This window comes from Mobula hypostoma, chromosome 2 (assembly GCF_963921235.1).
Source record: "Mobula hypostoma chromosome 2, sMobHyp1.1, whole genome shotgun sequence".
Taxonomy (NCBI): Eukaryota; Metazoa; Chordata; class Chondrichthyes; order Myliobatiformes; family Myliobatidae; genus Mobula; species Mobula hypostoma.
This window is the reverse complement of record NC_086098.1, coordinates 61,880,509-61,900,202: the sequence shown is the minus strand read 5'-3', so window position 1 is coordinate 61,900,202 and position 19,694 is coordinate 61,880,509. Positions and strand designations below refer to the sequence as shown.

Below are 19,694 nucleotides of genomic sequence, written 5' to 3'. Positions count from 1 at the left end.
ATTAAATGCAGCATCTCCAAGTTTGTGGATGACACGAAGCTGGGCGGCAGTGTTAGCTGTGAGGAGGATGCTAAGAGGATGCAGGGTGACTTGGATAGGTTGGGTGAGTGGGCAAATTCATGGCAGATGCAATTTAATGTGGATAAATGTGAAGTTATCCACTTTGGTGGCAAAAATAGGAAAACAGATTATTATCTGAATGGTGGCCGATTAGGAAAAGGGGAGGTGCAACGAGACCTGGGTGTCATTATACACCAGTCATTGAAAGTGGGCATGCAGGTACAGCAGGTGGTGAAAAAGGCGAATGGTATGCTGGCATTTATAGCGAGAGGATTCCAGTACAGGAGCAGGGAGGTACTACTGCAGTTGTACAAGGCCTTGGTGAGACCACACCTGGAGTATTGTGTGCAGTTTTGGTCCCCTAATCTGAGGAAAGACATCCTTGCCATAGAGGGAGTACAAGGAAGGTTCACCAGATTTATTCCTGGGATGGCAGGACTTTCATATGAAGAAAGACTGGATGAACTGGGCTTGTACTCGTTGGAATTTAGAAGATTGAGGGGGGATCTGATTGAAACGTATAAAATCCTAAAGGGATTGGACAGGCTAGATGCAGGAAGATTGTTCCCGATGTTGGGGAAGTCCAGAATGAGGGGTCACAGTTTGAGGATAAAGGGGAAGCCTTTTAGGACCGAGATTAGGAAAAACTTCTTCACACAGAGAGTGGTGAATCTGTGGAATTCTCTGCCACAGGAAACAGTTGAGGCCAGTTCATTGGCTATATTTAAGAGGGAGTTAGATATGGCCCTTGTGGCTACGGGGATCAGGGGGTATGGAGGGAAGGCTGGTGCAGGGTTCTGAGTTGGATGATCAGCCATGATCATAATAAATGGCGGTGCAGGCTCGAAGGGCCGAATGGCCTACTCCTGCACCTATTTTCTATGTTTCTATGTTTCTATAAGAAAGTCCTGCCAACGGGTGGAAATGGCAGGACTGAGGGACAGCACAGAGTTCATGGCTGCACAAGAGCAATATGAGCAGGGGTCTATCATACCAGACAAGACCGAAGATGTAGACTGTGCAAGGAATCTGCTGAAACCATCCAGCATATAGTAGCAGGGTGCAAGATGCAGGCAGGAACAGCTAACGCTGAATAGCACAACCAAGTTGAGGGAATTGTGTACAGGAACGTCAGTGCTGAATATGGATTGGACACTCCCAAGTCCAAATAGGAAACACCCCAAAAGGTAGTGGAGAATGACAGAGTTAAGATCCTGTGGGACTTCCAGATACAGATTGATAAGCAGGTACTGGCCAACCAACCAGACACAGTAATAGTGGACAAGGAATAGAAGAAAGCAATAGTGATAGATGTGGCAATCCTGAATGACAGTAACATTAGGAAGAACAAATCTGAGAAGCTGGAGAAATACCAGGGCTTGAAAGTGCAGACAGAAAGGATGTGGAAGGTTAAAGCCAGAGTAATCCTGGTGGTGATAGAAGCACTTGGAGCTGTGACTTCAGACTGGGAGAGTGGCTCCAACAAATCCCAGGAACAACACCTGAGATCTCAGTCCAGAAGACTGCACTGGGAATAGCGACTGCACTGACACCTCAAGCTCCCAGGCCTCTGGTAGAGGACTCGAGATTGAGGGAAAAATACACATACACACCAACCATAAGAGGTGAGAAATATCTATCAAATATATTGTTACAAAATAATTTTTAATATATTGCACTCTACTGCTACCACAAAACAACAAATTTCACAACATATATCAGTGATAGCAACCTGATTCTCTAGAATTTTTTTTTAACTCAGCTCCTTGAAGGCATGGCTTTGATTTTGACTATGTAGCCTATATTCTCATATCATTTTCCCTCATCAATCCCTTATCATCGTTGTTTCCTCAGAGTATGGCAGATACGGCAATCAGACCCGAAGGCTTTTCGATACACAGGATGGACAGAAAGGCAAAAGGTGGAGTTATGTGTTTCATGATAAACTTTCTGTGGTGTTCTGATGTGACACTTTTGTTGTCCCACCCCCCCCCCAACTTTGAACACCTAACAACCAAACGATTCTATTTACCAAGAGAGTTCTCCGTAATCCTGACGTCAGCTGCCATACAACCAGCGGCCAACTATGATCAAGCACTTGAGATACTGCATGATGCCATCTTCAAACAAGAAACTGTCCATCCCAACACATTGCAAATCATAATCAGAGATTTCACCCAGGCTTGTTTGAAGAAAGCCCTGCCCAACTACCATCCGAAAATAACATGTAGCACCAGAGGTCCCAACACACTAAACCACCGTTATACTAAGTTAAGGAATGCCCACCATTCCATGCCCAGACTGCATTTTGGTAAATCTGATCACTTGGCTGTCCTTCTCCTCCCTGCATACAGGCAGAGGCTAAAGAGCAAAGCTCCAGAGATTAGAGCAACAAAGAGATGGTTGTGAGAGGAAGAGGAGTGGCTACAGAATCGCTTCAAGTTGGTGGACTGGGCCGTGTTCAAGGACTCATCCTTGGATCTGAGTGAATACACTATGGTTGTCACTCAATTATAGGAACAGTCATAGAAGAATGCGTCCCCACAAAACCATGTAGAGTCTTCCCCAACCAGAAGCTCTGGATGAACCATGAGATCCACAATCTGCTGATGATGGCCAGATCAGTGACATTCAAGTCTGGTGACCAAGAAAGTTTAGGTAGAATCTCCAGAAAGCCATCTCACAGGTGAAGTGGCAATTCCGAACTAAACTTGAATCAATGCAGGATGCTCCACAGCTGTGGCAGGGCTTGAATGCAATCATCTCTTACAAAGTGAAATCAAGTGACATAGGTGACAGCAGGGCTTCGCTTCCAGGTGAGCTCAAAGCCTTCTGTGCTCACTCCCACTGTCAAAATATGGAAGAACTATCACAAGCTCCCACAGCACCTGATGATCCTGTGATAATCAGTCTCTGAGGCTGATGTCCAAGCATCCTTCAGGAGGGAGAACCCACAGAAAGCCTCCGGCCCAGATGGCTAAGTACTAAAGACCTGTGCTATCAACTGGCTGGAGTGTTCACTGAGATCTTTAATCTCTCACATTGGCAGTCTGATGTACCCACCTGCTTGTAGCAGACTTCAATTATATCTGTGCCTAAGATAAAAACCCTGACTCAATGACAGTTGTCCAGTAGCACTTACATCCACAGCGATGAAGTGTTTTGAGAGATTGGTGATGAAACAGATCAACTCCTGCCTGAGCAGCATCTTGGATCATTCCAATTTGCCCACCAGTACAACAGGTCAGCAGCAGGTGCTGCTTCATTGGCTCTTCGCTCAACCCTGGGACATCTGGACAGCAAAGATGCATACATCAGAATGCTGTTCATGGATTACTGCTCAGCATTCAATACTATCATGCCCTCAAAACTAACCAATAAGTTTCAAGACCTTGGCCTCAATACTTCCTCAATTTCCTCACTTGCAGGCCCCAGTCAGTTCAGATTGGACACAGCATCTCCTCTACAATCTCCATCAGCACAGGCGAACCACAGGGCTGTCTGCTTAGTCTCCTGCTCTACACATTTTACCCTTAAGACTGTGTGGCTAAGCACCCTCCAATGCCTTATGTAAGTTTGCTGACGACACTACTGTCATAGGCCAAATCAAAGGTGGTGATGAATGAATATATATATATATGGAAGGGAGCTTGAAAATCTGGCTCAGTGGTGCCGCAGCAGGTCCCTTACTGAAAGTCAGCAAGACCGAGGAGCCGATTATTGATTTCAGGAGGGAAAAAACAGAGGTCCATGAGCCAGTCCTCATCAAAGGATTGGAGGTGGAGAGGGTGAGCAGCTTCAAATTACTGGGTGTTATCATTTTGAAGGATCTGCCCTTGGCCATGGCAGTGCCTCTTCTTCCTCAGGAGTTTGCGAAGATTTAGCATGACATCTAAAACTTTGGAAAACTTCAATAGATGTCTGGTAAAGAGTAAACACCAATGTCCTTGAATAGAAATCCTACAAAAAGCAGTAGATTCAGCCCAGTGGATTTGTAGGTAAAACCCTCCCAACCATTGAGCACATTTACATGGAATGTTGTTGCATGAAAACAGCATCCATTGTCACGGATGCCCACCACCCAGGCGTGCTCTCTTCTTGCTACTGCCATCAAAAAAAAGGTACAGGAGCTTCAAGACTCACACCACCAGGTTCAGGAACAGTTATTACCCCCTCAACTATCAGGATCTTGAACCAGAGGGGATAACTTCACTTGCCCCATCACTGAAATGTTCCCAGAACCATTCACTTTCAAGGACTCCTTCTCAGGTTCTTGATATTTATTGCTTATTTATTGTTATTGTTATATTAATTATTTTTTCTCTCTCTTTTTGTATTTGCACTATTTGTTGTCTTTCACACACTGGTTGTCTGCCCTGTAGGTGCAGTCTTTCATTGATTCCATCATGTTATTGGATTGAGTATCCCCACAAGAAAATGAATCTCAGGGCTGTATATGGTGACATATATGTACTGATTCCAAAATTACTTTGAACTTTGATTTTGAGATCGCTTCTCTACGTGTTATCTATGTTTGCACCAATACTTTAAAAATTTGGATTAAATCACATAGAATTCCATGGAATATAACAGGTTGTCCAAGTTTTCTTCATAATTTAACCAAACTCTGGATTATTATTCTTCAAATCCATTCTGGACTCTTGTTGAGACTAATGTATCCTTCTGAGAGTGTGGTGCTCGAAACTGCACACAATTCTCCAAGGCTTTGTATACTTCCAGCATAACTTCTAACCTCTTGTTTTATTATCCTTTAAATGAGGTCTGATCCTCCATAGGCTTTTGATTTCTTTGTGATGTTACATGGCATTTTAAAGTCAAAGACATAATTTACTTTGACTTTGACATGGCATTTTTACGAACGAGGTCCTTGTGCTACTAAATCTCTTTGGTCCTCCACCATCTCTAGCTTTCCAGGCTGACAGTATTCTCCTCCAACATTTTTAGGTTGAACACCTAAAGATTGTAACTAGATTATTCTCACACTTGACCACATTGCTTTTATTTGCAATAAAATCAGAATTTTGGAAACAGTCAGCAGGCCAGGCGGCATCCATAAAGAGAGGGAAACAGAGTCAATCATTGCCCAAAACTGCACACAATATTCTTCTGTGGCTGAACCAGTGTTTTATAAACCTTTTTCCAGCATTAAATAGATCATATTTGTGTTAATTATATTCCACTCACCTTTGTGTCAACCAGATTATCTTCACATATTTTTGCCACAAAACACTGAACTGCAAATTCTATATTTTCTAGACCATTGTCTCTATTTGCATCAGGCTTATTCCTCAGACCACAGTACGTATCATAGGGTGATACCTCACAGGCACAAGCCATTCTGCTTAGGCCTGCCCTTTAGAAAGGTCATCAATTTGACCTACCTATTCCTTTGTTTTCCTGCGGAACGAAAGAGATAAGTAATTACCCAATTTTGCTTTGTATCAAATCTGATTCCACCAGCAAATTTTTGGTAACATTTGGCAAAATCTTTTATTTACAGTTATTTAAAAACCAGTCTCTATATAGTACAGAGTACTATGCAAAAGTCTTAGGCACCCTAGATTTTTTATATGGTTTCAGACGGTATAGCCTCCACAGAGCCCTGATCTCAGCATCAGTGAGGCTGTCTGGGATTACCTGGAGAGGCAGAAGCAAGCCAGGTATTGAAAGTCTGCAGAAGAACTGTGGCCAGTTCTCCAAGATGCTTGGAACAACCTAACCCAGCCTATTTCTTATAAAACTGCTCGACAGTGTACCTAAGTAAATGGTCACACCAAATATTGATATGATCTAGTTTTTTTTTACTGCACTTTATAGTTTTTTTTTATATTTAGAAAAAATCTTTTCATTATTTTGAAAGCATCTTTGCTTTACAGGATTTTTTTACAGGTGCCTAAGACTTTTGCACAGTATTGTATGTGCAAACAGATAAAAGTAACACCATGTACATGGAAATCAAATTCATTTATTTAAGATCTATTTATTTACCTTTTTCGTACAGAGGTAAATAAATAGATCTTAAATAAATGAATTTGATTTCCATGTACATGGTGTTACTTTTATCTGTTTGCACATACAATACTGTATTTTTAGACCCAGCATCTTTTTCTTACAGAGATGAGCGGTTCAGACCAAACATCAGGATGGGAATGAAATGTGATCTAAGTGGCTTTGACCATGGATTGATTATTGGTGCCAGACGGGACTAACTCAGACACTGTTCATCTCCTAGAATATCCTTGCACAACAGTTTCTTGAGTTTACACAGAATGGTGCAAAAAACAGAAGACATCCAGTGAGTGGCAGTTTTCTGCGGGCAAAAACTCCTTGTTAATGAGAGAGGCCAGAGGAGAATGGCCGGGAAGGCAACAGTAACTCAAACATCCATGCATTACAACAGCGGCGTGCACATCAGAATGCACAACACATTAAACATGGAAGTGGGTGGACTACAGCATCAGAAAACTGTCTAAAGCAGAAGGCCACTCCAGTCCTGTACCTATTAAAGTTGCCACTGAGGCTATGCTCACAGCGTATTCTTTTCAAGTAGAAATAAAATGATCATGAAACCACTTTGCTGAGTCTTTCTATTCAGCCTGTAAATGTATTCACACTTCACTGTAACTCACAATTTTAACTTCAATTTATTTCCTACTTTTTAATATTTCTATTGCAAAGCAAAAAAACCTGATATTTTGAAATAAACACAGGCCGTAAAATATAGGAGCAAAGTTAGGTCTTTCCGCTCGCTCTCCTTATTCTTTGTATGGACTGTACTTTTCCTATAGCTGTTATACTTCATTCTGCTTTATTGTTTACCTGGTTCTACCTCAATGCACTGTGTAATGATATGATCTGTATGAACGCGTATGCAAGATAAACTTCATCTTAGTACATGTGACAATAATAATTCCCATTACAAAAACCTTCATCTTCTCACTAAACAAAAATCTCTCAATCTCTGCCCTTAATATACCCAATGACTTGGTCTCCAGGGCACCTCTGAGGCAGCAAATTCTACAAATTCACTACTCTCTGAAATTCCTTCTCATCTCAGATGTGAAGGAACCCTTCTTTATTCTGAGGTTGTGCCCTTAGATCCTAGATTCTCCTAGTAATGGAAACATCCTCCCCATATCCATTCTACTCAGTTCTTTCGGCATTGGTGCTGTAGAAATAGTAAACAGAAAATGCTAGAAACTCAACAGTCAGGCAGAATCTGTGGAGAAATCTGTTTCTCCTTCCACAAACTCTCTGTGAGCCATCTGAGCTGTTGCTTCTACTTTTATCCTCCTGCACCCACTCAAAAAAATACCTTTAAAACATTCCTTCTTGGCATTCTGTATGTATTTACATTAATAACTTGTCTTTCAGGCCTTGCTCGTTTTCCTCAATTCCTCCCAAACTTCTGCATTCTTCTCAAATATTTTTTTTTCCCTGCGATGAAAGGATGAAGAAGGATTTCTGCTCTTACCCACAGGCTAAGGTATGCATAAGTTTACGGTGAAAGGGGGAAAAAAAATCCCCACAAAGAAACCTCGGAGCAGCAATTAAAGGATCAGCATTCTTGCTCTCGTTAGCCAAAGAAATATAATACTATCAGGGACAGCTTTTTTAAAAACATTGAAAAATATTAATTTCTTGAAATTGTTACAGGTTGGTGTCTTTAAGTAGCTGTGATGAAAATTGCACCTTTAAAAGCCTCGCGGAAAAAAAAGTTGCTGACTTCATCCTTTAAAAAGGATAACAATTTCCAGATGGTTGGAACCTCCCATCCCGCTGCCATTCCCACCCCCTCCTGTTTACTCTGCAGCGGCCGCGGTAGCTTCGGGCCGGCTGACGCAGCGTGACCTTTCTCCTACTTTCCAGAGCTGAGTTCATGCAGTTCGCGTTGACTTAAAAGACCAGCATTTCGGCGGACCTGGTTGAGAGCAGGCTAAGGGTGGGGGGAGGAGGGGCCGTCGTGGCGTTCCCGCCAATCACGCCGGTGACGAAGGGTGCCCACGCCAGGGATCAGCCTCTGATCACGCGCTCGCTGTACTCCTATTGGCCGGCGCGCTCTACACCGTTGCCTACGATTGGTGGAGCTTCGCAGCCGCCAGCTGTAATGTAATTTTTGTTGTTCTGTGCATGTTGCAATCGGGTCGTTATGTCCATCCCGGAGAGAATTTGTTATTCCTATTGCTACCATTTGCGATGGCTTTCCCTTCTTGCTTTTCCCTTCAACGTTATATTGTTTTCATTGAATTTTTGTTCATGTTTAATTAAGTTAAAATAATTAAAATGCGGTGTCAAGTTGGAGAAATGGAAGAATCACGCAACGTAAGTATATTAATGTTACAGTAATAGTTAATTCTAAAAAGGACATTTAATTTGAAATGATAAAAATATGAATTTTGCGTATTTCGTCTAATATTTGTAATACTCTTGAAGCTGCATTTTAAGATAGATGTTAAGCGGCTAGGAGAAAATGCAGAAAAAAGGCGCTTTCAATGCAATAATGGTCTAGGACCGCTCTTTAGGGGCATCACGGGGCATTGTATAACAGAACTGGATTATTAGTGGTCTCGACATAGCTGTGTATTGCAATCAGTGTTTATTAAGGTGATTATGTTACTTCATGCTCGATTTGGATATTCTTGTTTAAAGATTCATTGATACGAATTGGATAATTGTAGCAAAGCGGAGCACTTAACGAATAAAATACGTTCATAGTCTATCAAAGCGACCAAGTTGTTTTAAGGTACCGTCTCGGAGCAATTTGCACAATATTGAATTTCGTATTAAACTAAATCAAGCTTTCCAGTTGTTTCCTTGGACAAAGAGGTGTTGTAGGAGGGGACTTCCTGGTAGAAGCCCTGTAGACATGCAGACTTCACACGGCTGCTTACTTGGTGACGTCAGCGTGATTCTATATTTGAAGTTGAAGACGTTCAGGGTCATTGCTGCTACCCTGTGTCCAATATCTCGTAATACATTACAGCAACTCCCTTAGATTGGCAACACCAGAGCATTTGATATTAATCAATTAACTGCCAATTGGCAATAATCGATTAACGTTAAAAAACGAAATGTGCTTCGGCGTCAAGCAGCATCATTGAGGAGGGAAACGGAGTTAATATTTCAGGTCAAAGACTCTATGCCTGAACTGGGAAAGGCACGGGTGCTGCTTGTTTAACACTTGTAAGATGTATAAATGCACTTTGCAGTATTTATGTCACTTTTGGAACAAATTGAGGAAAAATCTAAATTGTACCTTTATGAACACTGTATCATGCGTACAAGTAATTTTGGAAAACACAAAAATATGTGGGTAAATGAGGATTTCCACGATAGATATGCAACTGATTTTAACTTTAAAATCAAAATGGTTTTTGCCTCCAGGTTGAAATCATAGACATTTATGAGTCGATATTAGAAAGGAAACGTCATGACAGTGAAAGGTCCTCTGGCAGTCCATTGGAACAGAATGACATCGAAGCTGTGGAAGCTCTTGTTTGTATGAGCTCCTGGGGACAGCGGTCACAAAAAGGGGATCTCCTAAAAATGCGGCCACTTACACCTGCTTCAGACACAGATTCTGTGCACTGTGAATCTGTCCCTCCAGTGTTGCAGAGAGACTACCACTCATTCTCATTCCTTGTAAGTATGCAGTTGTTCCAACTGATGCCTCTTTGTAACTAGGAAGTCAAAACCAAATTTTATAGTCTTGGCAGTGATCTAAATTTTAAGACTGGCTATAGTTGTAGTTGCAGCTGTTGATATTCTATTTGCAATCAAACGCAATGAAAGAATATGAACAGATTACTGCATCTATTATAGATGACATGTTGAGCTTGGCCTCAAACTAAGTATTAAGTTTCCTATATCTTTACAGTGTATGACACCACCGCACAGTCCTGGTGTTGTTGAATCTGGTAATACTCCTCCGGTGCCACAAATTACCTACACGAAGCCAGCAACTACCACTGCAAGCAGTGGAATCCACGCAGTCAATACGGTGACTGTGAAACCTGCTCTAGTGAACATTCACGAGTTTTCACGCCAAAAGTCTCCTGCAGCTGAAAAGACTGTTGCCTCTCACTGCCGGTCGGTGGCCACCAGTGTCATCCGTCACACTGCCGATAATTCCCCTTGCTGCCACATTCCCTCACCATCGGTGATCGAAAGGCCCCACTCGAGTCTCCAAAGCCTTGGGATGAGGGCAAAAGGAAATGCAACAGGCCAGTGTAAGCACGCTAAGGAGATGCCTTTGGCCTCTGGTTCTGAGAGCAGGTGCTGTTTGCAGAAGAATGTCTCCAGATCAGTTGGCCAGGACTCAGAGCCAACAGTACCCTCCCTAGCACCATCTTGTACAATAAACAAACCTGAAACCGAACATCAGAGCCTAGCCAGTTCCCTACCAGCACGCCTACCCCCTGCCCCTGTGCCAAACACTCCGGTGATCTGTCAGATGGTGTCTGTGAGTGGAGGAGGAGGTGGTGGAGGTGGAGTCATTTCAGCATTGGTCCCAAAGCCAAGCAACTGTGTAAAGCCTATACTTCCCCAGACATCTCCAGTTTCTCAGCCTCTTCTGTTGGGAACCTCAGTATCGCAAGGGACTGTGATGTTTGTGCTACCCCAACCTACTTTAACGCCGTCAACTCCTGCTCATCAGACGATAATGACCGTCGGCAACACGAAGCTGCTACCACTGGCCCCTGCTCCAGTGTTTGTTTCATCGAGTCAACACTGTGCTCCACAGCTGGACTTCTCCAGGAGGCGTAATTATATTTGCAACTTCACTGGGTGCCGGAAAACCTACTTCAAGAGTTCGCACTTGAAAGCACATCTCCGGACACACACAGGTATTCCTTGTTTTCCACATGTTTAGTGTCCTTTGATGCTCTGTGCTGGAAATGTGATCTCAGTTGTAAAATATTCATGTCAAGTTTAATCTCAATGTTATTCAATGTCTAGTTATCTGTATGAGTAGAAATGTAACAAATTGCCAAAGTAGATGCTCATTTATACATCTGATGCTTTCTCCAATGGTTGAAGTAAATTACATAACAACAATCTCAGTTTTAAGGATTTAAGACCAAGACTGGTTGTTAAGAGTTACTGGGAGAAGGTGGGAGAATGGGTTAGAAAATACAGAAATGATAGAATGACAGAATAGAGTTGATGGGCTCAATGGCCCAGTTCTGCTCTTGTATCTTGTTGCCTTGGATTATCCTAAGCACCTCTGCATCTATTTATTCACTTTTTTTCCCCACCATTCTCATTTTTTTTTTAGCCAAAATAAATACAGTGCTGTGTATTCCTGCAGCATTTTGTATGTGTTGCACAGTACTGTGTAGATAGTGCACAGCAAAACCAAGTTTCGGTTTCCCCTTAAAAGGCTGGAAATGACCCTTGCGTTTGCCTCCTGCAATATTTCATATTCCTCTGTTATTGCTTCAGAATCCAAGCAAGCTGAACTGTCAATAATCAGCAAAGTAACTGAGAGAAACTGCCTTTGCCAGCAAGACCAGAATGCATTGACCATTTCTAATTTCCATTGTAAAGGTGGTGCTGAGCCGCGCCGTACTTCCACAGAGTTGCAGCAACAGGGGTCAAGGGTCAAGTGGAAATGTGTGCCAACTCAGGGTCAGCTGTGTGTCTTGGAGGTTAAGCTCCTCCCATGCATCTGCTGCTCCTCTTCTTGTAGGGAGTTGGTGCTTTGTGCAGAGCAGCTTGCAGTGATTAGGGGTAGAGGGAGGAAATATTGAAGAATGGGTTGCCAATCAAGTGTATTCATTTCACTTGAGCATTGCCACTGCTCATGACAACTGCTGGATCTACATGCTTCCAGAGATGTTCTGTGTTGATGGTGAAAAGGCTTTGGAAATCCAGAGATGATCATTTGTCACAGGGCCTGTGGTCTATGCTTGAAACCATTGTTTTTTGTGTGGCTGACTGGTAACGTTGTTCAGAATGTTGACGCAGGATACTTGGCTGCGGTGATGCCATTGAATGTCAAGTGAAATGGGTTCAACTTCGTCTTGATGGAACCTTGGATTGAGATGGCACAAATGTCATTTACTTAATATCAGCCCGAATTAAATCTGCCCACGTGTCACTATATGGGCACTGGACAGAGTCACCTATGTCTGTTGAATATCTTCTGCAACTTGTGATTCATGCCATAAGACATGGGAGCAGAATTAGGCCATTTGGCCCATTGAGTCTGCTCTGCCATTCAATGATGGCTGATCCTTTTTCCCCTCCTTAACCCCACTCCCAGCCTTCTCCCCATAACCTTTGATGCCATGTCCAATCAAGAACCTATCAAGCTCTGCTTTAAATACACCCAACAACCTGGCCTCCACAGCTCTTGTGGTGACACATTCCACAAATTCACCACCCTCTGGCTAAAGACATTTCTCTGCATCTCTGATTAAATAGATGCCCCTCTATCCTGAGGCTGTGCTAGGAGAGTCTTCTCCTAGACTCTCCACTATGCAAAACATCCTTTCCACACCTACTCTGTCTAGGCCTTTCAACATTCGAAAGGTTTCAATGAGACCACCCTCAACCCCCTTCGCTCTTCTAAATTCCAGAGCCATCAAATGTTCCTTGTATGATAATTCTTTCATTCCTGGAATTATCATTCTGAACATCCTCTGAACCCTCTCCAATGCCAGCACATATTTTCTAAGATGAGGAACCCAAAACTGTTCACAACATAAAGCCTCAGCATCACATCCCTGCTCTTGTACTCTGGACCTCTTGAAATGAATGCTGACATTGCATTTGTCTTCCTCACCACCGACTCAACTTGCAAGTTAACCTTCAGGGTGCTTGCACAAGGACTCTTTGGATCTCAGATTTCTGGATTTTCTCCCCATTTAGAAAATAGTCAGCACATTGATTTCTACTACCAAAGTGCATGACCATGCATTTTCCAACATTGTATTTCATTTGCCACTTTCTTGCCCATTCTCCTAATTTGTCTAAGTCCTTCCGCAGCCTACCTGTTTCCTCAACACTACCTGCCCCTCCACCAATCTTTGTGTCATCTGCAAACTTGGCAACAAAGCCATCTATTCCATCATCTAAATCATTGATATACAGCATAAAAAGAAGTCCCATCACCGACCCCTGCAGAATACCACTAGTCACTGGCAGCCAACCAGGAAAGGATCTTTTTATTCCCACTCGCTGCCTCCTACCAATCAGCCAATTCTCTAACCATGCCAGTAACTTTCCTGTAATACCATGACCTCTTAACTTAGTAAGCGGTCTTGTGTGTGGCACCTTGTCAAAGGCCTTCTGAAAATCCAAATATACAACATCCGCTGCATTCCCTTTATCTATGCTACTTGTAATCTCCTCAAACAATTCCAACAGGTTTGTCAGGCAAGATTTTCACTGAAGGAAACCATGCTGACTTCGTCCTATCTTGCACTGTGTCACCAAGTACTCTATAACCTCATGGTTAACAATTGACTCCCAACATCTTCCCAGCCACTGATATCAGGCTGACCGGTCTATAATGCCCTTTCTGCTGCCTCCCTCCTTTCTTAAAAGGTGGAGTGACATTTGTAATTTTCCAGTCCTCTGGCACCATGCCAGAGTCCAATGATCTGCCACTGGGTTTGAATCAATTTTTGGTATATTTCAGCAAAGAAAACTGAGTCCCTTAATCCAAACCGTGCTTTTCTCATTGAAGTTCAATTCTAATAATGTATTTTATCTTTTCAGGCGAGAAACCATTTAACTGTAACTGGGAAGGATGCGACAAAAAGTTTGCCCGCTCAGATGAACTGTCACGACACCGCAGGACTCACACCGGAGAGAAGAAGTTCATGTGCCCCGTTTGTGATCGACGCTTCATGCGCAGTGATCACCTCACGAAACATGCTCGGCGTCACATGACCACAAAGAAAGTTCCTAATTGGCAGGCAGAGGTCAACAAACTGAACAAAATAGCTATTTCAGCACCTTCTGCCATCCCTGTGAAAAACATACTGCTTCCTCCCACAACATCCACCTAAATGAGATGACTTGCAGACAATATTTGCACTAAATGAGTTATCAACAGAACTGGAGAAGTGGCTGTTGTTTGATGGAATGCTCGAGAAATTCTGAAAGCAATGTGCTTTACTACATTTACAAAGTATGACTTATCTTTCTGACATACTGTATGTGAGTGGTAACAAGACTTTTGTGAACGGGTTGAAAGCATAAATAACAAACGTAAGGGTGGAATTTTCCTCATTTGCTATGGGGAAATTCTGCAGTGGTTCATGGAAATTTTCATCTAAATATTTTAAGTGTATTGTAAATAGTATTTGCTATGCATATTGTATATTTCTATTTAATAAATCAATTTTCATGTATAACAGATCAGAAATGTTTGTTTTTGCCATTCAGGAATAGCACTGAACTGTTTTATTGCTTTAAGCAATAATTTTATGCAGCACCAGGATAAGAATTGAAATATTATATTTTAGACGTGACTATTTTGTAAATTGATAATGTATTTACTCTCATTCACATTATGGTATTATGACAATTATTTTCAATGGTCAGCATTTATATAGTATTTTGTTTCCTGTGTGCCATATATTACACAAATTGTGTGTAGCTATCCGAAGTGCCCTGTTCAAGATCAGGACAGGATGGGCTGTATTTTTTTTTAATCTCTGGTTTACAAGCAGTAATCGGGTGAAGAAAATCAAAAAAAACTGCAGATGCTGAAAATCTGAAATAAAAACAAAACACCGGAAACTATTCTACAGCATTTTCATTAAGCAGAAGATGGGTTCAGTGAAGATATGATAATCAAGGAGAAACACCGAAGTAAATGGGCATAACTCTGTCATTAAGTGACTGCGGATCCTTATTAGCAATGGAAATCAGGGGAACTGCTTTAAATGAGGGAAAGCTGAGACCAAAGTTTTACAACATTACCTAAATTCATAATTACTTTTTCATATATCTGTGTGCTTGATAAGCACACATTCCACTTGGCTGCCAGTATACTTCATAATTGTACAATAACATGTATGCCTTTAAAAGTAACTGAAGTTGACCAGCAGAAAATTATCACTTCGTCAAAAAGTTAGCTTTACAATGTTGTTGCCATTTGGTGTTATTTGTAATGACAACTTGCCATTTCTCTTTTTTTAAATCCCTCCATGATCTCACTCTTCCTTAGCTTTATAATCTCTTTTGAGTCCTATGAACATATGAGAAATCTGTGCTCCTCCATTTCTAACCTCCCGAACTTCACCCACTAGGTCTCTGACAGCTGTACCTTCAGCTGCAAAGTCCAAAGTTCTGGATTTCCCTCCTAAGCCTATCAATTTTTCTACCTCTCCATCCTCTTTTCAAATGTTTCTTAAAACCTCCTTGTTTGACCAAGCTTCTGGTAATACCTCGTGTTGCTCATCGTAATTTTCCCTTTGCTAATCTGTCTGTAAGGCACCATGGAATGTTTTTGCTAATTTAACATCTTTGTACATTCTGTAGTTGCAGTGGTTCATATTATTTCTGCATTGACTTTTGCCCTCTGAACCAGCAGGGAACACGAACTGCAAAATCTTATTCCTACATGTACCAATTCATTCTTGGTGTTTCTCAATACACATCAGGCTAATCACAATACTTCCCAAACTAGGAGGAAGGGATACTAAATGAGGTTTGTGCACAGGGAACAATTGTTGTGTTTGCTTGCTATCCTGAAACTGGTGCTTGTTTCCATGACAGAAGTAGCTACAGTTTGTTATTGCTAAGGTTTTGGCCAAATGCTTTTTAATGTCACAAAGCAATTTAAAATATTTGTTTTCCTATGAAGATAATTGATTGAAACTCAAATTTTTCCAAGTGCTTCAGTTGTTCGTTATCAGTACTTCAATGCCAAGAAGAATTGAAGGAGAATCCCAAGGCATTCTATACATACATCAAGAGCAAGAGGATAATTAGGGAGTGGGTAGAGGAAACATTGTTTGAACGTGGAGGATGTGGATGAGGTCCTTATGGAGTATTTACGTCAGTATTTACAAATGAGAAGGATGTTGTGGATAGGTAAACTAGTGCTGAGCGTATTGCTAGTGCATTTCATGGTAAAGGAGGAAGTCATGTTGGCTCTCTTAAAGAGCATTAAAGTGGGTAAGTCCTCAGGTCCTGTTGGGATATATCCCAAGTTATTGAGAGAGGCAAAAGAGATTGCTGTGGCCTTGACCAACACCCTCGTGTCCTCTCTAGCCATGGGTGAGGTCCTGTGGAGGACTGAAGAGTCGCTAACATTCCATTATTCTTGAAGAGATCCAAGGATAATCCTGGAAATTATAGATCGGCAGGTCTCACATCAGTGGTAGGGAAGTTACTGGAGAGAATTCTTAGTTTGCAGATGATACGAAGATTCCTGGTATTATGGCAAAGAATATGGTGGGATATAGATGCTGGTATGTATGGGTGGAGAAAAGCTAGATGGGGTTTAGCCTGGCCAAATGAGAAATGTCAAATGTAAAGAGTCAGTCACTGTTAAGGACTTTGAACAGTGTTGATGAGCCGATGAATCTTGGGGTCCAAGTTCATAGTTCCCTGAAAATGTCTACATGTGTTGATAGGGTGGTTAACAGGGCAAATGGCATGCTTGCCTTTTTTAGGCCAAGCATTGAGCTCAAAAGTCAGGAACTTGCATTGCAGCTTTATAAAATTCTAATTGGGCTGCATCTGGAGTATTACAGGCACTTCTAGTCACTCCCATTATGGGAAGAATGCTGAGGCTTTGGAGAGGATGTAGAAGAGGTGCTAGGATGCTGCTAGGTTTGAGGGCATGTGCTATAATGAGAGGTTAGACAAAGCTGGGTTGCTTTCTCTGGAGCAGTGGAGGCTGAGATATTTGATAGAAGGTTTATAAGATATTGACAGCCATAAATAGAGTAGGCAGGCAGTATCTTTTTGCAAAGTTGAAATGTCTAATACATTCCAGAGGGCATGCACTTAAGGCAAATTTTTAAAGTGATGCCCTGCACGTACACAATTGTGTCCTAAGAAAGAAGTATATGGATAGCTATCTTTGAATAAGAAGAGTGACATTGTAATACAGCAGTTAGTCTGCTACTTCATATCTTCACGGACCCAAGTTTGGTTCTTGATCTCAGCCAGCTGTTTGGAATCTGAATGTTTGTTCTGTGATTACATGGGTTTCTGTCGTTTGCTTCCCTCCTATGTCCCGAAGATGATTGATTGACCACTGTAAATTGCCCCACAGTGTATATGTGGCAAAGATAATCTGCAAAGGGAAGTGAATGAATTTACAGAGCTAATAAAAATAGGTACCGATGGGATTGTTCTGCAGGGAACTAGCACCAATCTGATGGGCCAAAAGGCCTTGTGTATTGTAAGAAAGATACTGCCTTAAAAATGTATAACCAATGTTTAGTTACAACTACAAATGTGTATAATCAGGCTTTTAAAATATATTGAAAAAAAATAGAATATGTAACATTTTGAAATGAATTTTCTTTTTGCAGTTCTCTGTTGTTTATGATAGAAAAATGGAATTTTTAAGGGAGCTATTTAGTAGCAGAACTGGCTTGAAATCAGCAGAACAGCGGTAATGCTTAAGTGAGCCAAGCATGACTTGCTGAGGCATTCGTGACTATGATCCTATGGGTCTTATTTTCCCTTGCAATCAGCCTATTTTATTGGCTTTTTCGATGTGCCAAGATTTCTGGCAATGATCATCTTAGGAGAATGCTTTGAGGTGGTTGCCGGGCTTACAGCAAAGGTTCATACAGTATGACTAACTGTTTTCATTGCAAGGAGACCACACCCCACAATTGTGCCAGGAATAATGTGGATGTACATGCTGGCTTCAGCAATCTGTCAGTGCTTGCAAAAACGGCTTGCAGTTAGTTCACAAACAGCCTTAACAAACATGCAATAAACTGCATTCAACCATAGATAAATCATAACTTAAACAGCAGATATACCCAAGATTTTATGATAGCTTGTCGCAGGGGGAAATCTACAGGTCTGTTCCTTGGGTAAAATTCACTGAGTATTGACATCACTGAATGCTAAATCTAATTGGATTATAATTGTTTTTACCGTCTTAATAATGTGGAGGAATATTTCTATCTTTGCTGCCAGTGATATGATTTTCCTTTGTGCTCACTGTACATCGGTCCTGTTGTTCCAGAGTACTCTCTGTGTCTGAACGGTGTTCCAAACTCTGCTTCTTGCCATGCACAGGAGATGTTGATTCCAAAGACATATAAGGAGATCTCCCAGACCAATCCTGCATCACAGAGTTCCAGATTTCCTCAGGTTCAATTCTGGGTAAGAAGTGACCTGGGGGGCGATGCTGAGTTTTACTTATCACCCAGCTCGGATCTTTCCCTGCTGCTCCGGTGGACTCCGCTCCGCATCCAAGAATTTTGAACTGACTCCTATCAAAGGGATCCGTTCCAATAAGCTTCAGGTTATTAACTGTTTTGAGCTATGTCCTTTGACCTTCACTGTGAAAATGTACTGCTGCTTTACCCTACTAAGCCTTTTGGGTCGCTACCTTGCTCGCAGGAAGATCCAAGCAATTTTAATGTATAATTTTTGAGTGTTTCCATTAATCTGCAAATTTATTTACACTGTAAGGAACAGCATGCCTCAAAGCAGAAATTAAAATTTATTCGACCAACACACACAAAACGCTGGTGGAACGCAGCAGGCCAGGCAGCATCTATACGAAGAGGTACAGTCGACGATTCGGGCCGAGACCCTTTGTCAGGACAATTTATTGAGGCCCTTTCATTCCCTTTAGAGCCCTGAATGTCTTCTTTATGTTCAGTAATACCTAATTTCTGTCCTGCCTTGTAATCAGTTAAAGATCAAGTCCTAAGAACAAAAGGAACAGCAAGAGTAATCTATTGTGCTCCTCAAATCTGTTCCACTATCGAATAAAATCATGGCTGATTACTTGTATCAGCTCCAGCTTCCCCACAAAGTCATTTCTCTTTATGTTCTATTAATCTCAGCCTCGAGTATACCTATTGAACAATCATCAATAGTTCTCTCATTGAGGAAATTTCTCTTCCTCTCAGCCTTAACCAATCATAACTCTGAAATCAGGCCTGCCTCTGGTTTCAGAATCTGGCCAGGGAAAATAATCTCTTAATTATGTCTAGGCTTCTGAAGCCTTAATACATTTCATTTAGATTTTTCTAAACTCCAGAGACCATCAACCCACACTGCTCAATCTCTCCCCTTAAACAACCCTCTTACTGGTTGCTAACACTACAGGCCAACTGTATCCTACTTCGAGAAAGACAGTACTGTATATAGTTCTCCAAATGTAGTCTCATCAAACCCAACATTACCAGCAACAGGACTTTCTTACTCATGTTTTCCAAATTCTACACAATAAAATAATCAGATCTTTTACTTTTGACACTATAATTGTGTGTTTACTTTTTGCGACCTTTGCAAAAGAACGCCTGAATCTGTGAGTGTATCAATGGCTGCTTGTCTGCCAGCATTTTAAAAATAGCATTTTCCTGCTAAAGTGATCAAATTCAATTTATATCCTCCATTTCACATCCTTTTGCTAATCTCAACATGGCTCACCATCCACTTGC

The 19,694-nt window shown here is 41.6% G+C and overlaps 1 protein-coding gene across 2 annotated transcripts; it reads left to right on the top strand.

Annotated features, from left to right (window-relative positions):
• Window positions 1-8,201: 8,201 nt before the first annotated feature.
• klf11a (Kruppel like factor 11a) lies at window positions 8,202-14,854 on the top strand. Of its 2 annotated transcripts, none has more exons than XM_063037826.1 (4): window positions 8,202-8,403; window positions 9,466-9,723; window positions 10,739-10,928; window positions 13,810-14,854. In XM_063037826.1, exons 1-4 carry the CDS (start codon window positions 8,365-8,367, stop codon window positions 14,100-14,102), a joined length of 780 nt encoding a protein of 259 aa, XP_062893896.1. In that variant the 5' UTR covers window positions 8,202-8,364; the 3' UTR covers window positions 14,103-14,854. The 2 variants fall into 2 exon arrangements, with proteins under 2 accessions (XP_062893896.1, XP_062893890.1); XM_063037820.1 differs by having other exon boundaries at window positions 9,959-10,928.
• The last annotated feature ends 4,840 nt before the right edge of the window (window positions 14,855-19,694 follow it).